General features: G+C 64.0%; 1 protein-coding gene across 12 annotated transcripts in view; it reads left to right on the top strand.

Moving 5' to 3' along the window:
• The first annotated feature begins 201 nt into the window (after positions 1-201).
• The window catches only part of PLCH2 (phospholipase C eta 2), a 30,967-nt gene continuing 13,250 nt past the window's right edge, over positions 202-17,918 (top strand). For 4 of the 12 annotated variants that reach the window (XR_005068818.1, XR_005068817.1, XM_037062139.1 and 1 more), the window contains exons 1-8: positions 6,027-6,462; positions 7,534-7,680; positions 9,260-9,503; positions 9,645-9,774; positions 12,566-12,736; positions 13,283-13,376; positions 13,539-13,742; positions 13,930-14,050. Coding sequence is in view for 9 of the 12 variants with exons in the window: in XM_037062139.1 (XP_036918034.1) it covers positions 6,339-6,462; positions 7,534-7,680; positions 9,260-9,503; positions 9,645-9,774; positions 12,566-12,736; positions 13,283-13,376; positions 13,539-13,742; positions 13,930-14,050 (1,235 nt within the window). In the remaining 3 variants the exon portion in view is untranslated. Of the gene's footprint in view, positions 353-6,026; positions 6,463-7,533; positions 7,681-9,259; positions 9,504-9,644; positions 9,775-12,565; positions 12,737-13,282; positions 13,377-13,538; positions 13,743-13,929; positions 14,051-17,918 lie in introns of those variants that run through there. The other 8 variants (XM_037062135.1, XM_037062133.1, XM_037062132.1 and 5 more) reach the window with 5 other exon arrangements.

The raw sequence follows: 17,918 nt of genomic DNA, 5'->3' as shown, positions 1-17,918 counted from the left end.
AGCTCTGGGGGTCCTGCAGCAGGAGGGAAGAGCAGGAGGGCGGGAGGGCAGGGGGGCAGAGAGTGTGGCACAGCCTCTCTCCCGCCCCCAGGCTGGCCTCTGAGAGCTGCCCCCACCCACCACAGGCCCGGGCTGCCTGCGGGCTGTGCTGCGAAGGGTTAAGGCGGGCGGGGCTCCCGAGGGAGGGCGGTCCGGCAGCTCCCGCGCTGTGGCTGTTAACCGGCATGGGCACAGCGACTTGCAAGGCTAGCCTGCCGCCCGGGCCCCCTTGGGCAGTGCTAGTAGCAGCGGGGGTGGCACCTGCAGGCCATGGAAGAATCGGGGGACCCTGGCAGGGTTAGCCAGGACCAAGGTAAGGGGGACAGGCGGGGCTCAAGAAGGGGACTGTGGCCACCGCAGCAGGGAGCCCAGGGCGGCTGCTGCGCGCCCCTTCCTGACCCACTGACCCTGAGCAAGGATCGCTTGACCCCTCCTCCAGGAGGACCCAATCCCCCTGTGCTGACACCTCCCTGTGAAGGGTGGAGGCAATCCTGGTGGGCGGCAGGAGGAGGTGCCTTCAACCTGGGCCAAAACCAACCCCAGACCTCCAGCCTGCCCCCGACAAACACCAGCCTTGGCTGGGGGTGTCAGATATAGGGTGTGCTGGCCTGTGGGGCCCTGGGGGCTCTCCTGGGCCAAGCCCACCGCCTGTCTCCTCCAGGGCGGTGGAGGGGTGGCGGCGTATTCCGGTCAGCACCTTGGACAAGGCAGCCGCCCTTCCCCTAGGGGAGGAGACGGCAGGCCTCCGTGCTGCTCTGAGAGGGAGATTCTTGCTCACATCTGTCACCCTGTCCATCACTGCCCCAGACAGACCGCACAGGTCAGCAGGACTGCCCGGCGCCAAGGGGCTTGGGCACGAGGAGGGGCTGGTCCTGCAGGGACCCGATGGGACAGGGCTGCTCTGAGGCAGGGTCTCGGTCTGCCCCCAGCTCGGCCCTTGCCCTGACAAGGGGTGGGGAGAGGCCGTGAGGGCCGCAGGAGGGCCGACTGGGACCAGACAGCTGAAGAACTTCCTGGCTAAGGGCTGGGGTCCAAGGAGAGTAGGAGCTGGCCCTCGGGTGACTGGTTTGGGTCCTGGATGTCCTGGACCTAATTTCCGCCACCTCTCCGATGGGTGTGGGCACAGGGGCAGTGTTGGGGACACCAGCAGGGCATGTCTGGGGCACGGGGGCATCATTGCTGGACATGCCGAGGATGATGTGTTCCTGGTGGTGTCTCTGAGGAGCTGTGTGACCTGAAGCAAGGCGCTGACCCTCTCTGGGCCTCTCTGGAAGAGGGACAGCATGGGGAAGCTTTCACGGGGCGGATGTACTCCTGGCCCTTGCGCCGCCCCTCCCACTCCTAGCTGAGATGCCCTTTGTGACCTGGGTCCAAGGTCGGGGTAGGGGACAGTGTGGCAGGTGTGAAGAGGCGGCTGGTGCGGACGCTCTGGGCTTGGCTGCGTGCTGAGAAGGGTGTGCGAGTGCCCCACTCCCAGGGAGAGAACAGCCTCAGTGTGCAGCCGAGGACGGAGCAGATGGCTGGAGTCTGGTCCGGCCCTCCATCTGCGCGGCTCACGCGCTGATGACGAAGGTCCCCCTCCTCCTGGCACCTCTCTCCCGGAAAGCCCGCGGCGGAAGCGCTCCTCTCCTGGGCAGGCTGTGTGTCACAGGGGCGCGGGGGGGGGGGGGGGGGCGTCCGGTGCCAGTGGCCCCACATGCACTTGGGCTGGGGGGAGGGGCCTCCCCAGGGGTTGAGTAATCGGAAGTTTTTAGTTGGAAGCCGGTTTCCTCTCGGGACCTAGTCTCAAGCCCGGGGAACCTGGGCTCCTGCTGTCTGGACCGGCTTCCTGGGTGGGAGAGACTGTGGGCCTGGGGTGGGCGAACGGACACCCCCACGGGGGCACAGGGGGTCTCCTCTGGCTCTGGGGGGCTAAGGGGAGAGGAAGTCGCCAGCCTGGGCAGCCCCGCACGGGCCGCTGCCAGCCAGGTGTTGGGCCAGAGGGAGTGTGAGCTGCTGTGGCGGTCCATCCACCTGCTCCAGCAGCCCTGGGGACCCGAGGTCCCGAGGGTGGGGACCCGAGGTCCCGAAGGTGGGGACCAGGCCAGGTGCCCTGGGAAGGCTCCGTCAGCAGGCATGTCTTCAGGAGTCACAACCAGGCCCCCGACTCAGGGACACTGGGCCACACTGTCCGGGGGGCCCTTCAACCAGCTCAGATGAGAGACCTGCAGACACACCTCTGAGGGGTCCGGGTGCTGGCTCCATGCTGACCGGGAGCTGGCCCGGCGCGAATGCTCGCCCACCGGCTGGGCTACTGTTTGTTTTGAACCTTCTTCCTGGGGCTGAGGCTCCTGCAGGGGTCGGGGAGGGAAGCCAGTGGGGGGCCGGGGCATGGCACAGAGGAGGGACCGGGAGAGCCCACCTTGGGACAGGGGTAGGGACCAGCAGCTGGCCCAGCCCCTGGGCAGGGGGAGCAGAGTGGGGCTCCTGCCCTGGGTCAGGGAGCCAAGGTTGGAGGCTGGTGCCCCTCCGCACCGAGGCCCCGGGGCTCTCCAGGCAGCTGGCTGCCCTAGCGGGAGGAGCAGCAGCTGGGGACAGCCTTGGGCTCAGCCGTCCTGTTTCCTGTCTCCTCGGTGGCTCTGGGCCCACTCTGCCCGGCAGCCTTCCAGCCTGCCAGCTGCCACCCGGCGTCCCCTGGAGCCCAGTCGGTGTGTAGTGGGGGCATGGCTGCCTCCACCAAAGCCTCCAGGACCCCTCCCTGGGAGCTCAGATCCCCCCTCGCCCTGCAGGAGTTTCCTCCCCTCCCGACAGGCAGGCTGAGCTCCATCTGGTGACTTTTCAGGAAAGTGCCCCCACCCCCGGTTGCTGCTGTGAGGTTCGCTTCCTCTCTAGCTGCGGCCCCCCACCCCCGGGCTAGGCACCCCCTCCAAGGAGCTCTGACGTAGGTGGGCCCTTGGGGGCCCTCCCCCAGACCCCTCCAGCCACTGCACGGCCACCTGGCCAGGGCCCGGGAGTCCACGAAGGGGCACCTGCGAGGGCAGGAGGCGGGGGCCTCTATTAATAGTGCTCTCTCCACAGGACTGTCACATGCGATTAATGCCGCGAGGGAGCTGAGGTGGGGACCACCTCAGCCGCGGGGTTGGGGGTGCTTCTCCCGGGGGACCCTCCCTGAGGCTGGGCTGGCCTAGCGGGGGGCAAGGCGGCAGCACAGGGCTCCCAGCAGGCTGAGCAAGAGGGCCCATGGCCCTGGGAGGGGCTTCTTGGGGGCAGGCCCCCCCGCCTAGGACACTCCCGTCTCCGAGAATGTCCTCTCCACTTGTGCCCACTGCTGCGGGCACTGGGACAGCTGTGGACGGCTGTGCCCATCACAGGGGCTTCACTCCTGGCTGGGTGACCGGGCAGGACGGTCCCCCTGGCCCTCCCTGGGTCCGAGTACGTACTCAGAGGGGACTAGGCTGCTGTTGTTGCTGCCCAGAGCATGCACACCCAGGGGCCCCCTCAGGGCGGTGGCAGGTGCGGCCCAGACCTGGGGACAGTCCTTCGGGGAAGAGCAGGCTGTGGCTGGCCCTCTGCACTGGCTCCCGCCCTTGGCACACTCCCCATCCCTGGGGCCGGGGCCTGGGGCTCAGGCCAGGGGAGGGGGCCTGTCCACAGGCTCACTCCTCCGGCATCGGATACTGAGGTCCGAGGTGGGCGAGGTGGGGCCCGGCCCCTGCCCACGTGACTCCCATCTCTCCCCACCGTCAGCGGAGCCGCCTGCCTCAAGGGGGCTTTGTGGGACGGAGAGGGCTGTCATGGCCAGCGGCCCTCCGGCTCCAGCCGCCCCCACTCCCATCCCCAGCCCTCCCCCTTGTTTGGGCCCAGCCTAGGCTTCACTGACCCCACCAAGTGACCCTCAGACCAGCCCTGGCTCCCACACCCCCAGGGCCTGGGCACAGCCCCCGGGCACAGCCCCCAGGCACAGCCCCCTGCAGGGGCGATGGTGTGAGGAGCAGACTCGCACTCTCTGATAAAACAAAAATAGTTGCCGGGGCAGAGGCACCCAGACACAGGGGTCCCCCAATCCGCCCGGCCATCTGTGTGTGGGCCGCCCCTCCCTCCAGGGAGGCCCAGCCTGGGGACAGCCCATCCCTGCACAGCCTCCAGCCTCTTCCTCCTTCCACCAAGGGCAGTCTGAGCGCCTACTGTGTGCTGAGCGAGAGTGACAAGAGGCGGAATCTCAGGGCTGCCGGGGGTCCCAGGGTGCTGAGGACTGCGTGGGGGCTGAGGGCAGGGCCAGAGAGCCTCAGTCCCACGTGGCTGGTGGTTTCTGACCATCCTAAGTACAGTGGACACAGCGGTGCCCACTGGAAAGTCCTTCAAGAGGCAGAGAAGTTTGGAGGCAGACGAGGAAGAGGAAGGGGCAGGAGATGGAGGAGCAGGGCCTTCAGGGGGGCCGGCGGGACGTGCACCCCCACGCCGCCGGAGCTTCCCCAGTGGAGGTGCAAGTGACTTGGGGCTTGTGCACTGGCTTGCCCGCCGCGGTGGGAGGGCCTGCCTGCATGAGCGTGTGCTCCGGCGTGAAGCCCATGGGTGTGCTTTGTGGGTTTTGTTGGGAGATTACATTGATTTCCCAGCCTTCCCCAGGGGAGAGGCGGGGGTGCTGACTGCGCTGGCCTCTTGTCACCTGCTGTGTCAGGACGAGATTCGTCCCCACCGTGAGGACAAAACTAACCCAAGGCTCCTGGCTTCTGACCGTGAGGGCTGGTCCCTGGAGCGGCTGCCTCGGTGGCCTGAGGCCGCTTTGTCCCCTGCAGGGCTTGGGGAAGAAGGGAGCCTGGGGCGGGCCTGCCTCCCCTTCCTGGGAGCTGCTGAGGCCAGGCGTCTGGGCCAGGCACAGTGCAAGGGCCCAGCCAAGGGGGACACCCCTCTCTGGGCCGTCCTGGTGGGCTTGAGGGCCCTCCCTCCACTGCCCTTGGAAGCTGGCCCTGTCCATCCGCCTGTCTGTATGCCAGCCTCCTCCAGGATGAGGGGTGGCCGTGACCACCCCCATGTCAGCGTGCCCCGTGCGGCTCAGGGGCCTTGGCACCGGGCCCAGCCTGTGCTCACCTGCACTGGAGCTCCTGTGGGGGCCAGTCCTGGCCGGAGCAGGGACAGAGCTGGACAGGGGTGGGAGGTCCCTGCCCTGGGGGTCTCGGGCAGCCGCACAGTGCAGACGTGTGTGGGCCCGTCAGGCAGCCGAGAGGCAGCCCTGAGGAGACGTGAAGGGCTCTCTCATGTCCAGGGACAAGAAGTAGGGAATTGGGGAGGGCGGGCAGGCGCCGTCTCTGGAGTCCTGGGGCCCTGGGGCCCTGGCTGTGCACCGCGGCCGCAGGACTGGGCCTGCCTGTCTCTGGAACGTCCAAGGTGGGGTGGGGGTCCCCTGGGGCCGCCCTGCCGGCAGAGCCCCGCATCAGGCCGGATTAGCTGCCCTTCCTCTGCCCAGTCAGAGGGTCACCGCCGGGGGTGCTGAGGAGGCCTCAGGGAGCGCGGCACCCAGGGCCGGCCGCCCAGTCTGTGCTCTACCTGTCGGACCTGCCCAGGCCGAGCGGGCGGCCACGCCCCAGGGTGCCTCTGATTAGCTACTGGCTGACAGGCCTGAGGGGGGCAGGGCGTGCTTGGGAGCTTCGGTGAGGGGTGGGAGGCGCTGGCAAGGGTGGGGAGATGACAGTGGCCTTGGGTGCCCGGTGTGGGGGAGACAGTGGGGAGAGACTGCCCCCAGCAGGACCTGGGACGGCGACCCAGAGGGGGGCTCCATGAGGGCTGTGGCCTCAGGTCTGGGGCCTGTGTTCTTTGAGTTTCCGAAGAGGCTGCCCGTCTGTCCTGCACGCTTGCTCAGCCAGGGCGTGGGGACTCGTGGCCTGGGCCTTGAACGATATGGCTGCCTATTCGGTCCCCTCCTGGCTCTCAGCTAGGAGCTCCCTGGGCCTAAATCCTCTGGACAGCTGAGCTGGATCCCGGCTCAGATTAGCGCAGGGGATTGGGCAGCGGGTGGGCGGGGTGGGCAGGCAGAGAGCTTCCCCACCCACACGCCCCGGGACTGTGCCTTTGGGGACCTGTCCGCAGTCCTGTTGGGTGGGTGGACTGGCCCGTGGGGCATCTGGGACAGCGGGTGACAGTCGAGCTGATGCCAGAGGGCCCTGGGAGCAGCCCGGCAGGGGCCTCGGGGGACTCCACCGGGGAGGAGGAGAGAAGGGAGCCTTGAAGAACCTGTGTTGCCCGCCGCTGCCTGGCCTGCTGCGGATGCTGGGGGTGCCGGCCCTCTCCGGCCTCCGTGAGTCCACCTTGGCTATCGTCCGGGGATGGCCATCCCCGGGCCCCCTGCCTCCAACCGGACCAAGGGAACAGTGGCCTGCCTGGCGGAGGCCTTCTTCTGGGTTGGAGGGAGCGTGGCTGTGTCCCCTTGGTGGCAGCTTGGCCCACTAGGTAAGGGGGGGGGACTTCCTGCTCCTCCCTGGCCAGAGCCCCGCCCAGCTCCAGGGCCAGTGGGTCAGGAGGGCATCACGGGCTGGGCTTGCCCACCCCAGGCCCCTGGGGTCATGGCTCCAGCAGCATCCCTCTCTGCTACCCCTCGGCACCTAGAGGCTGACCCACTGGCGGGGCCACAGGTGGGCCGGAGGGCACGGCCCTGGTGGGTGTGCTGGCTGGGCACTTGGGCAGCTCCGAAGCTTCGGCTGAGGGGGACCTTGGTGCTTTGGGGGCAGCGGTGCCTTCAGTCCAGTGCACTGGTGCCGAACTTGGTGGAGTGCCCCCCCTGACTGCAGCGTCCCCAGCCCCAGGAGCTGTGTCCTGGCTGGCAGCCAACCCCTGGGACACGGGAGGGGCTGATGCCCAACAGCGGGATGGGCATGCAGCGGAGGGGTGGCAGGGGAGAGACGGGGGCCCAGTGGGAGAAAGGCTCAGTTCGGAGCTCCCGTCTGCCTGGCACAGAGCTGCCTGCTGGGGCGGGGTGGGGCTCCACATGCACTTTCCTGGATGTGCTGGGTTTAGGGTGCAGGCGGTCGGGAGCCAGGCTGGGCCTCGTGGGGGTGCTACCCACCTGAGCCTGAGGGTGGACTCAGCCACTGTGTCCCTGTGTCTTCTCCAGTGTAGCAGCCTTTGGGACAGGTCGTGGTGGTCGCTGGGGCTGGTCTGGGTGGTGGCCAGCGCGGTGGGCAGGTGGCTGGTCCTGTCAGGCCTCTGCTGGACCCGGGGCCCCGGATCATGGGGGAGGGGGGCAGGCCAGCTGGGCAGAGTGGCCCTTTCTCCCGGGGTCTCTGGCTCTTGAACTGGACCCCAGATTGGATGTGCAGCCCAGGCCAGCTCCCGGGTCCCCGGCATCCCTGGGGGTCCGAGCTTGGTGCCTCGTGGGCAGGTGGCAGGAGGATGAGTGATCTCCGCACACGGGCGGAGGTGGGGGAGGCGGGGGGCGGCGCGCGGGGAGCCGCAGTGCTCACCGGCATGCCGTCCGTCTGTCTGTCCTCCCCACCCCCTGCCCCGCGGCGCCGGCGTGCCCAGTGGAGCGGTGCATGAGCGCCATGCAGGCGGGGACGCAGATGGTGAAGCTGCGGGGCGGCGCCAAGGGCCTGGTGCGCCTCTACTTCCTGGACGAGCACCGATCCTGCATCCGATGGCGGCCCTCCCGGAAGAGCGAGAAGGCCAAGAGTGAGCGGGGTGCGGGGGCCCCTGGGAGCAGCCTGGGGAGGGGCAGCAGGGCCCCTGGGCCTGGGGGTGTCAGCCGCTCCAGACCCCGCACAAGGGCTCCACTGGCTTTGCAGTTCTGGGGTAACCTCTGCACATGGGGCGGGGAGGGGGCGGGGCCCCACGCCCCCTGGGACACGGTGGGGACCCAGCAGCCCTCGTGCCCAGCCCTGTGCCGGACGCTGGGATGGGCTGAGAGGCCAAAGGACCTTCAGTCTAGCTGGGCAGATGAGACCTCCCATACACGGGGGCGATGCCGGCTGGGCACACTGAGGGTAGGGCTTGGGTGGGTGCCAAGTGTCCCCTAGGCAGCCTGGGACGTGGGAGGAGGGATCCTGAGCTGGGAGGGACTGTGAAGAGGAGGTCCACTTCTGCGTGGGGAGCGGGCTGGGGGTCTAGGGTCAGGAAGGGAGGAGCCCCCTGGGCCAGGAGGGGGACTGGACTGTCCCTCCCCTTTGTCAAGCGGGAGAGGCCAGGTGTGCCGGGGCACTGCCTGCCCCCCTGGGGCCCAGGGGAGAGCCACACTGGGGAGGCCCTGGGAGGGCATCCGGCAGGGGGCTGCGGCTGCCCCCGGACCCAGGGAGTGGGGCCACCCCATGGGCTGCACAGGCAGGAGGAGCCCCTGCACTCAGTCTGGGGCGCTTGCTCCGTCCCAAGCACTGTTCCCAGCACTGGGAGCTCAGCCAACAAGAAGCTGGTCTTCGAGTGTGGGACAGCCCCATGTCCTGCTGGGTGACAAGGAAGCACAGGGTGGGGTGGAGTGGAGGGGTGTGGTGGGTGGGGGCTCACAGAGGCCCCTCTGAGGAGCAGAGACCCACAGGTTTGGATGGGAGACTGTGGTGGGTGTGGAGAGCAGATGGTGGCCTGGGAGGGAGCGGCGCTGGGAGGGAAGAGTAGGTGGGGCAGCTGTGCCTGGACTGTCGGTTTCCCTCGTCTGGAGGCCCAGAACCACCTTGCGGCACACACACCTTGACCTGGTGAAGGCAACTGGGCCGGCCCCCAGCAGGTGGGCTCGCCACACCTGGGGAGACAGGGACAGGGGAACGGGACGGGGCAGAGAGCGGAGGAGTAAGGCCGCCCCTCGGTGCACGATGGGGAAATCCCCCGCCATTGCTCTGGACTCAAGGACCCCTCGCGCACAGCAGGAGGCCAGCAGCGGCCTTCTCTGAGTTCGGGGTGAGCTGACGAAGCTGGACGGGGTCTCTGCAGCCTCCGCCAGGTGCACAGGCCAGAGGCCTGGCTCACCGAGTGGGGGACAGCTCTCCCCCTGTTTGGGGGGTGACTTTCACAGGCAGAGGCAGGGGGAGCAGGCCTCAGGGCCACAGCAGGGGGCACGTCTCACCTGCCCGCACATTTGCATTTCCTGTCTCTCGCTCAGCAAGGGTCTCTTGATACATCCCCTCCCCACCGGCCACCCAGCCTCAGGTGGGAGGGGCACCCCCTGGTGGGCCCAGCTGCTGCTGGGAGCTCTCTGGCCGGAAGGGGATGCCCGCCCTGGGGATGCCCGCCCTGGGGAGGCGGTGACCGGCGCCTCGCTCCGCAGTCTCCATCGACTCCATCCAGGAGGTGAGTGAGGGCCGGCAGTCGGAGATCTTCCAGCGCTACCCCGACAGCAGCTTCGACCCCAACTGCTGCTTCAGCATCTACCACGGCAGCCACCGCCAGTCGCTGGACCTGGTCTCGCCCAGCTGCGACGAGGCGCGCACCTGGGTCACCGGCCTGCGCTACCTCATGGCCGGCATCAGCGACGAGGACAGCTTGGCCCGCCGACAGCGCACCAGGGACCAATATCCTTGGGCACAAGGGCAGACCCAGGGGCCCAGCCGTCCACCCTGAGGGCTGGGTCGCACAGCTGGGGAAGGGGCGGTGGGGAGGGGTGCGTGCGCCGGCCCCTGCTAGACCCGAGCTGGCCCCTAACTCGGCCCAAAGTGGCTGAAGCAGACGTTTGACGAGGCGGACAAGGACGGGGACGGCAGCCTGAGCATCGGCGAGGTCCTGCAGCTGCTGCACAAGCTGAACGCGAACCTGCCCCGGCAGCGGGTGAAGCAGATGTTCAAGGTGAGGCGGGGCGAGTTCCGGCCCCGGAGGCTGCAGGCCCGCAGAGGCGGCCCCTGAGCGAGGCTTCCTGGGGCTGCAGGTGTGCCTCTGGGAGTGGGCAGCCCTCCTCGAGCCGCAGGGGGCGCTGGGCCTCGCCCTTTCAGCTGCAGCCAGTGGCGGGGGATGCAGCTTGGCCGGCTGAGCTGGGCCCTCCCGGACTGGTGGGCTGGGCACTCCAGGCAGGTGTTGGTCAGTGAGGGAAACCACCCAGAGGAGGCCTCCCCACTTTTCGCCCCTCCCCATGACTCGGCCTCTGCAGTGGAGTGTGTTTTTCTTACTGGGGTCCCGGGTGCCCACATGCCCCATGGGGCAGCAGGTCTGGGTAGCGGTCCTGCAAGGGCAGCCCCCCAGCCCCCCGCCAGCCTGGTGTTAGGGCCTTTGCTGCTGCCAGTTAGGACCTTGAGATCTTGCTGCGGCCAGGAGAGCGGGTTCCAAGGGCCTGAGCCCACCCAAATGCACGCGCAGGCACACATGCACCCCGACACAGACCCATGCTCACACATGCACACATGCCCATGCATCTGAACACATGCCCACACATGCAGGCACACACATCTGAATGCACATGGATGAGCACACGTATGTGTGCTCAGGCACACACACTCGTGCAGCCTCACACCTCTGTGCAGTGCAGCCCCCAGCCTCCTGCTGGGCTGTCATGACGGACGGGGGTCACGCTCAGCTAGAGTGGGGGGAGTTGGCTGGCTCAGGGTTGGTGTGTGATGGGGGCTGCTGAGCAGGCGGCTCTCAGATTGCTGGCTGAGGTCTGGGGGCTTCTGGGGCCCCTCCTGACCGCTCTGGAGGGGACAGAGCCAGCAGGGCAGTGAGGAGCTGGTGGACAGCTCAGGCCTGCTGGTCAGCCCTGCCTGTGCCCTGCCTGTCCTGCCTCCAGCAGCAGCTCTGGGGTCAGCAGGCCCTTCCAGGGAGGTGAGGCCGTGTCAGGGGCCAGCAGTGGTCAGGCTGGCTCAGGGGGTCCAAATGACTCACTGAGGAGGGAGGAGAGGAAGGCCCCGTGGAGTGGGGCCCGAGGGTCCAGCACGGAGTTCTGGCTTGAAACAACCCCTTATGGGAAGCTCTCGGAAGCCCGCCTCGCCTCTCACGCACCCTCTGGCACAGGGCAGGGCTCTCCGAGGAGCCCCAGGACTCACCCCAGGCCTGGCTGTATCCAAACTTCAACCCTATCACCCCAAGGAAGACCTGGAGAGTGGGGAGCCCCTGCAGCCTGGGTTAGGCAGCAGGGTGGGCTCCAGGTTGACTCTGGAGAGAAGTGAACAGGGCGCTGTTGGCCTGGAGCTGCCTAGACAGCTGGGTCCGGCTCAGCTGTGCCCTCCCTGCTCATCAGCATGGCAGCCTCTGCCGGCGCTCGGGGCCCAGGGTGGCAGGCTGACCTCCATCCGGCTGGGCGGGGCGGCTCTGATGGACGGTGTCACCTTGGCTGTGGAGGAATCTCAGTGTGTCCGCCCCGGAAATGGCCTGACCAGGGGGGAGATCTGTGTGGCTGTGTGGTGGGCGAAGAGGGTCTTGAGTGTGATGTCATTTACTCTGAGATCACAGTGTGGCGTGGGCGAGGTGCCCCGTGGCTCTTGGGCCTCACGTCCAGGTGAGCGCTCTGGGCTGGCTCCCAGCAGCTGTGGGCCAGTCTGCGGGAGGGAAGTGGCAGGCCAAGCTCACGGGGTGGCGTTTCTGGGGCTGGGGGTTGGCTCTGCCCCTTCAGGTTTCACAGAGCATTTTTATTGGCTGCCAGGAACCGCAGTGGGGGGGGGGTGCGTGAGCAGGCTGTGACTCTCAGGCAGAGCCCAGTGGGGCCACACCACCCTGTGGGCCGGACTGAGTGCCCAGTGCCTAGCCCCGGCCATGCGCCCGCAGGGCTTCCAACCCCCATGCCCCAGGGGCCCTTTGACCCACACTGCGGGGGGCCCTGTCCCACGGGCCCTTGGATGCAGGCTGCCCTCAAACCCAGCACCGCACACACAGGGCCTCTGTGGGGCATCCGCCAGACCTCCGTGCTCGTGGCTCTGGGCTGGCATGCTCACACCAAGCTGGCCCTGTCCCAGCCTAGGCCTGGGTCCCCAGCATGGGCTCTCGGGTCCTGGAGCAAGACAGTGGGGCCCTGCTGGGTACCCACGGTGCCGCAGTGCTGGGAACAGCAGCGGCCAGGAGCACAGGACAGGACCTAGCTTTCTCGGAGGCCCACTCTCTCCGGAGACGGGGACACGGGGGTGGCTGTGGCCACTTGCCTCAATGATGCTCCTGGTTCGGGGGGGGCAGGGACCTGGCACCCACCCCAGGGCCGCCCAGACTGTGTGGCCACATGAGGGACACCAGTCAGATGGCCTACAGGTCTGGTAGGCACTGCTGTCCATGGTGCTGACCTGGGGTCTCTCCTGGCTGGAGGCACCTTCAGGCTGGTTATGTCCGCCTCCCGCCCCCCAGGCCAAAGAGCCGGGCTTGGCCACCCGGGTCTTGAGCAGCAACTTCTCAGGTTCTGACTCTCACCCGCTCCCAGTGACACTCCCAGCCTCATAGCACCTGAAGGCCTTGGGGCGGCCCGGCCCCTGGTCACTGGACACCCTTGTCCTCTGGTCTGTCCCCAGTCTTGAGCCCCATGGGGCAGGGCGGCACCTAGGTCCTCAGATGCTCCTTGGGACAGTGAGGTTTGTGGGGGCAATCAAGAAGTGGGGGTGGGCCTGGAGGCCTGTGTAGACGTGGCTCAGGGTGGGACGCAGGGGGACCCACAGGCCTTGCGCTGCAGGAGGCGGACACGGATGACCACCAGGGCACGCTGGGCTTTGAGGAGTTCTGTGCCTTCTACAAGATGATGTCCACCCGCCGGGACCTCTACCTGCTCATGCTGACCTACAGCGACCACAAGGACCACCTGGACGCTGCCAGCCTGCAGCGCTTCCTGGAGGTGGAGCAGAAGGTGAGGGCCCCTGGCGGGGATGAGGTGCCGGGGGGAGCCCACACTTGGCCACAGCACCCTGTGGGCACCTTGTGGGTCCAGGGTCCCCAGGCCCAGCCTTCCTCTCTGCGTCCCCGTCCCCCAAGCTCTGGGCCATTGTCTTTGTCCTCTGTCCATCAGTCCATCAGATGCCCAGATGCCTCTGGGTGCCAGGGGGCCACGCCTGCCCCTTCCCTTGACCCCAGGCAGCTCCGTCCATCTCGAGGGGTCATGTGCTCTCTGGACACTGCCCTGCTGACTGGTGGCCCAGTGTCCAGAGACCGAAGCATCTGGGCCCCTTGTCCTGGGCCTGGGGAGGGGCTGGGTGCCACCTGCTTGGGGGCTGGAGGCTGGAAGCCCGAGGTGGGGGGGCATGCGGCAGGGCCTGGAGCCCACCCCCACTTTGGCTGTCCCTGATGTGGCGATCAGAGGTGGGGCGGAGGCAGTGGCTTCGGCGGCAGAGGACCGGCAGGGTGATGCCCTGGTGACGGCCCGGCTGGCCGGGGCTCTGCCGCTTTTCTGGCCCAGATGACCAGCGTGACGCTGGAGAGCTGCCAGGCTGTCATCGAGCAGTTCGAACCCTGCCCGGAGAACAAGAGCAAGGGGGTGCTGGGCATCGACGGTGAGCGGGGTGTCTCCGTCCCGCGGTTCTGGCAGGCTGACCGGGTGGCGGGGCGAGGGCAGCCTGGGGCCTGCTGGGCGGCTGGAGCTGGTGACCGAGAGTCCCAGGATGGGCCACGAGGTGGCAGGCCTGAGCCCTGCCCCATGCCCCGCGCCCCCGCAGGCTTCACCAACTACACACGGAGCCCGGCCGGGGACATCTTCAACCCCGAGCACCACCGCGTGCACCAGGACATGACGCGGCCGCTGAGCCACTACTTCATCACCTCATCCCACAACACCTACCTGGTGGGCGACCAGCTCATGTCCCAGTCGCGGGCGGACATGTACGCCTGGGTACTGCAGGCCGGCTGCCGCTGCGTGGAGGGTGAGCAGCGGGGCTAGGGGGGGCGTGTCCTCTCTGGGGGCAGCCCTCTGGGGTCCTCTGGGGTCCCTGGCCAGGTGTCTGCCCTCTGCTGCACGATGGTGAGGCGGCCCCCCGCCCCGGGGGCCGGTGCGGAGTAGGAGGCCCCCTGCAGTGGGAGCCCGGCGCTGACCGGTCCTCCCGCCCCCAGTGGACTGCTGGGATGGGCCCGACGGGGAGCCGATTGTGCACCACGGCTACACGCTGACCTCCAAGATCCTCTTCAAGGACGTCATTGAGACCATCAACAAGTACGCCTTCGTCAAGAACGAGTGAGTGGCGGAGACGATGGGGGGGCGGGCCTCGGGGGGCCCCCTGCCCTTGCCCCATGCCCTCTCTGGGGCTGAGGTGGTTGCGGCGGCTAAGGGGCTGCGCTCAGGGTCTGTGGCGGAGCTGGGGCCCCCGAAGGAGTGGCAATCCCGAGGGCGGGCGTGGCTGTGGGGCGTGGCTGTCGGGGCGTGGCCGCGGGGCGTGGCTGTCGGGGCGTGGCCACGCACGCTCCGCAGTGGCCTGTGCCGGCTGCCCCTAGCAGCTGAGACTTCGCCACTTGTTGCCGGAGAGAAGCTGTTCTGCGTCCAGACACAATTTGCTGTCACTCAGCTGTGGCTACAGACATTGTTGACAAAATCCAATTTAGTTTCTGGAAATAGAAGACGCCTCCCTGAACCGCTAGAGTTACCTTCAAGTCTTAGCTAAAGGAGGCTGGCAGGGGAGGAAGCAGCCAGTTCACGGAGGAGGGGCGGACGAGCGGGACCGACTGAGGACACAGAGGTGCAGCGGCCCTCCTGGGGGAGCTGGCGCTGCCCGGGGCTGCGGGGAGGGATGGGGTCCAGCCGTCCCTGCAGGGTCGCCTGGCCCCTGGGGTGGCGGGTGAGGCAGTCTCGGGGCAGGAGGCTGGGACACACAGGTCCCCCGGGGCTGCCAGGTGCCTGCTTTGCAGACACAAGGCTTCCGCGCTCCCTCCATGCCTGAGAAGGGGGGCCACGAGCACCTCCGCCCTGAGGCCTGCTGGCTGTTTCCGCTCCAGGGCCCTCCCGCCTCTGGCTCCTGGTCATGATGTCTTCTAGGTCTGAATGACCTACATTTTCTGAAGAAATCATGTTGCTTTTTGGCAAAAATTTAAGTAAAATGTGCACAAGAAAAAATCAAACGACAGCCCTGGCTAGTGTGGCTCAGTGTATTGAACGCCAGCTTGTGAACCAAACAGTTGCTGGTTTGATTCCCAGTCAGGGCACACGCCTGGGTTGTGGGCCAGGTCCCCAGTAGGGGGCGCAGGAGAGGCAACCACACATTGATGTTTCACTCTCCTTTCTTCCTTCCCCTCTCTCTAAAAATAAATCAATAAAATCTTCTTACTTATTTTAAAAAAGATTTTATTGATTTATTTTAATAAACCTTTAAATTTATTTTAAATTTTATTTATTTTTCTTTAAAAGATTTTATTTATTTACTTTTTATAAAATAAAATATTTTAATTTATTTTTTAAAGATTTTGTTTATCTTTATTTTTATTTTTTAAAGATATTTATTTTTAGACAAAGAGCGAAGCATCAGTGTGTGGGTGCCTCTCATGCGCCCCCCCACCAGGATGTTGGCCACACCCAGGCATGTGACCTGCCTGGGAATCGAACTGGCGACCCTTCGGTTCACAGGTGGCCCTCAGTCTGCTGAGCCAAATCAGCCAGGGCTATTTATATTTTTAAATATATTTTGTTGATTATGCTATTACAGTTTCCGATTTTTCTCCCCTTTATTCCCCTCCGCCCTGCACTCCTCACCCACTGTCAGCCCCCCGCCTTAGTTCATGTCCATGGGTTGTACATGTAAGTTCTCTGGCTTCTACATTTCTTATCCTATTCTTAACCTCCACTGTCTGTTTTGTACCTACCACTGAAGCTTCTTATCCTGGGACCTTTTCCCCCTCCCCTTTCCCCCTCCCGCTGATAACCCTTGATGTGATCTACCTTTCTGTGATTCTGTTCCTGTTCTAGTTGTTTGCTTAGTTCAGTGAATTGTTTGTTTGTTTGTTTAAGGTTCAGTTGTTGGTAGTTGTGAGTTTGTTGTCATTTTACTGTTTGTATTTTTTGTCTTCTTTTTCTTAGATAAGTCCCTATAACATTCTGTATGATAAGGGCTTGGTGGTGATGAACTCCTTAACTTGACCTTATCTGGGAAGCACTTTATCTGCCCTTCCATTCTAAATGATAATTTTTCTGGATAGAGTCATCTTGGATGTAGGTCCTTGCCTTTCGTGGCTTCAAATACTTCTTTCCAGATCCTTCTTGCCTGTAAGGTTTCTTTTGAGAAATCAGCCTACAGTCTTATGGGAACTCCTTTGTAGGTAACTGTCTCCTTTTCTCTTGCTGCTTTTAAGATTCTTTTCTTATCTTTAATCTTGGGTAATGTAATGATGATGTGCCTTGGTGTGTTCCTCCTTGGGTCCACCTTCTTTGGAACTCTGAGCTTCCTGGACTTCCTGGAAGTCTATTTCCTTTGACAGATTGGGGATTTTTTTCTTTATTATTTGTTCAGATAAGTTTTCCATTCCTTGGTCTTCCTCTTCTCCTTCTGGCACCCCTATCATTCGGATGTTGTAATGTTTAAAATTGTCCCGGAAGTTCCTAAGGCTCTCCTTGTTATTTTGAATTCTTATTTCTTCACTCTGTTCTGGTTGGATGTTTCTTTCTTCCTTCTGCTCCAAACCATTGATTTGAGTCCTGGTTTCCTTCCCATCACTGTTGGTTCTCTCTACATTTTCCTTTATTTCACTTTGCTTAGGCTTCACTCTTCCTCTATTTTGTGACCGTACTCGACCATTTCTGTGAGCATCCTGATCACCAGTGTTTTGAACTCTGCATCTGATAGGTTGGTGCTCTCTTCATCACGTAGTTCTTGGAGCTTTGATCTATTCTTTCGTTTGGGCCATATGTTTTTGTATCGGCTCACCTGTAATGCAGTAAGGGGTGGAGCCTTAGGTGTTCACCAGAGCAGGGCAGCCATGTCGCTGCGTTGTGACACTGTACGTGGGGGAGGGGTCAGAGAGGAAACAATGGCACTTGCTCAGCTCTCTGCTGGCTTTCAGTCACTTCCCCTGATACCCACAAGCAAATTGGCCCTTCTGTTGCTGATTTCTGGGTGGGTGGGTTTGTGTACATTCTAGGACCCTGTGAGTCTCCCCACTGATCTCTCCTGTGAGGCTGGACTCCCGCCACTGCAACCCCCATAGGTTTTTACCACCAGAGGTTTGAGGCTTTATTCCCCCCCGGGACCCCGGGATGTGCAGTTGGCCTCGCTCCCCAGTTGTTCCTCCTGGTTTATCTGCACGCAACTGTGGGACCTCTTGGTCCTCCAGCCACTGCCTTGCTGCATGTCCTCTCCATCTCAGCTGCCCATCTCCACCCCTCCTACCAGTGTGGATGAGTGAATGTTTCTCTCTAACTCCTTGGTTGTCGGACTTCCATACAGTTCGACTTTCTGGTAGTTCTGGTTGTCTTTGTTTTTAAATTGTTGTCGTCCTTCTTTTGGTTGTGCGAGAAAGCACGGGGGTATGTCTACCTATGCCTCCATCTTGGCTGGAAATTCTAAATAAATAAAATCTCAAAAAAAAAATCAAACAACTGAAGAACTCACAGTGGAGAGGTCCATACTTGCCACGCAGGTGACAACACCCCCGCAGATGGTGCACTCAGGGCTGTCCATGGGACACTGTCCAGTGTCCAGGCCCATGGGGTGACTTTTCTCACAGTCTCTTGGGCGCAGTGCAGCTGTTTTGCTCCCATCACTTATTTATTTATGTTTTAAAGATTTTATTTATTTGTTTTCAGAGAGGGGAGAAGGGAGGGGGAGAGAGAGAGAGGGAGAGAAACATCGGTGTGTGATTGCCTCTCTCATGTTCCCTACGGGGGACCTGGGCTGCAACCCAGGCAGGTGCCCTGACTGGGAATCGAACCCTCTACCCTTTGGCTTGCAGGCTGGCACTCAATGCACTGAGCCTTACCACCCAGCGCCCCCATCATTTCCGAGGCATGACTTGGGACTGGCTCAAATGTTTCCTTTCGTTTTCCCGGAGTTCCCAGTCGCCTTTGTTTTCTCATGGGGCAGAAGCACATGCCTGCTTTACTAAGGCCTCCAGCTCCTCCC

This window comes from Sturnira hondurensis, unplaced genomic scaffold (assembly GCF_014824575.4).
Source record: "Sturnira hondurensis isolate 20B ecotype Veracruz unplaced genomic scaffold, ASM1482457v3 Scaffold0013931, whole genome shotgun sequence".
Classification (NCBI taxonomy): Eukaryota; Metazoa; Chordata; class Mammalia; order Chiroptera; family Phyllostomidae; genus Sturnira; species Sturnira hondurensis.
The sequence above is the reverse complement of the archived record's forward strand: the minus strand, read 5'-3'. Positions and strand labels throughout refer to the sequence as shown.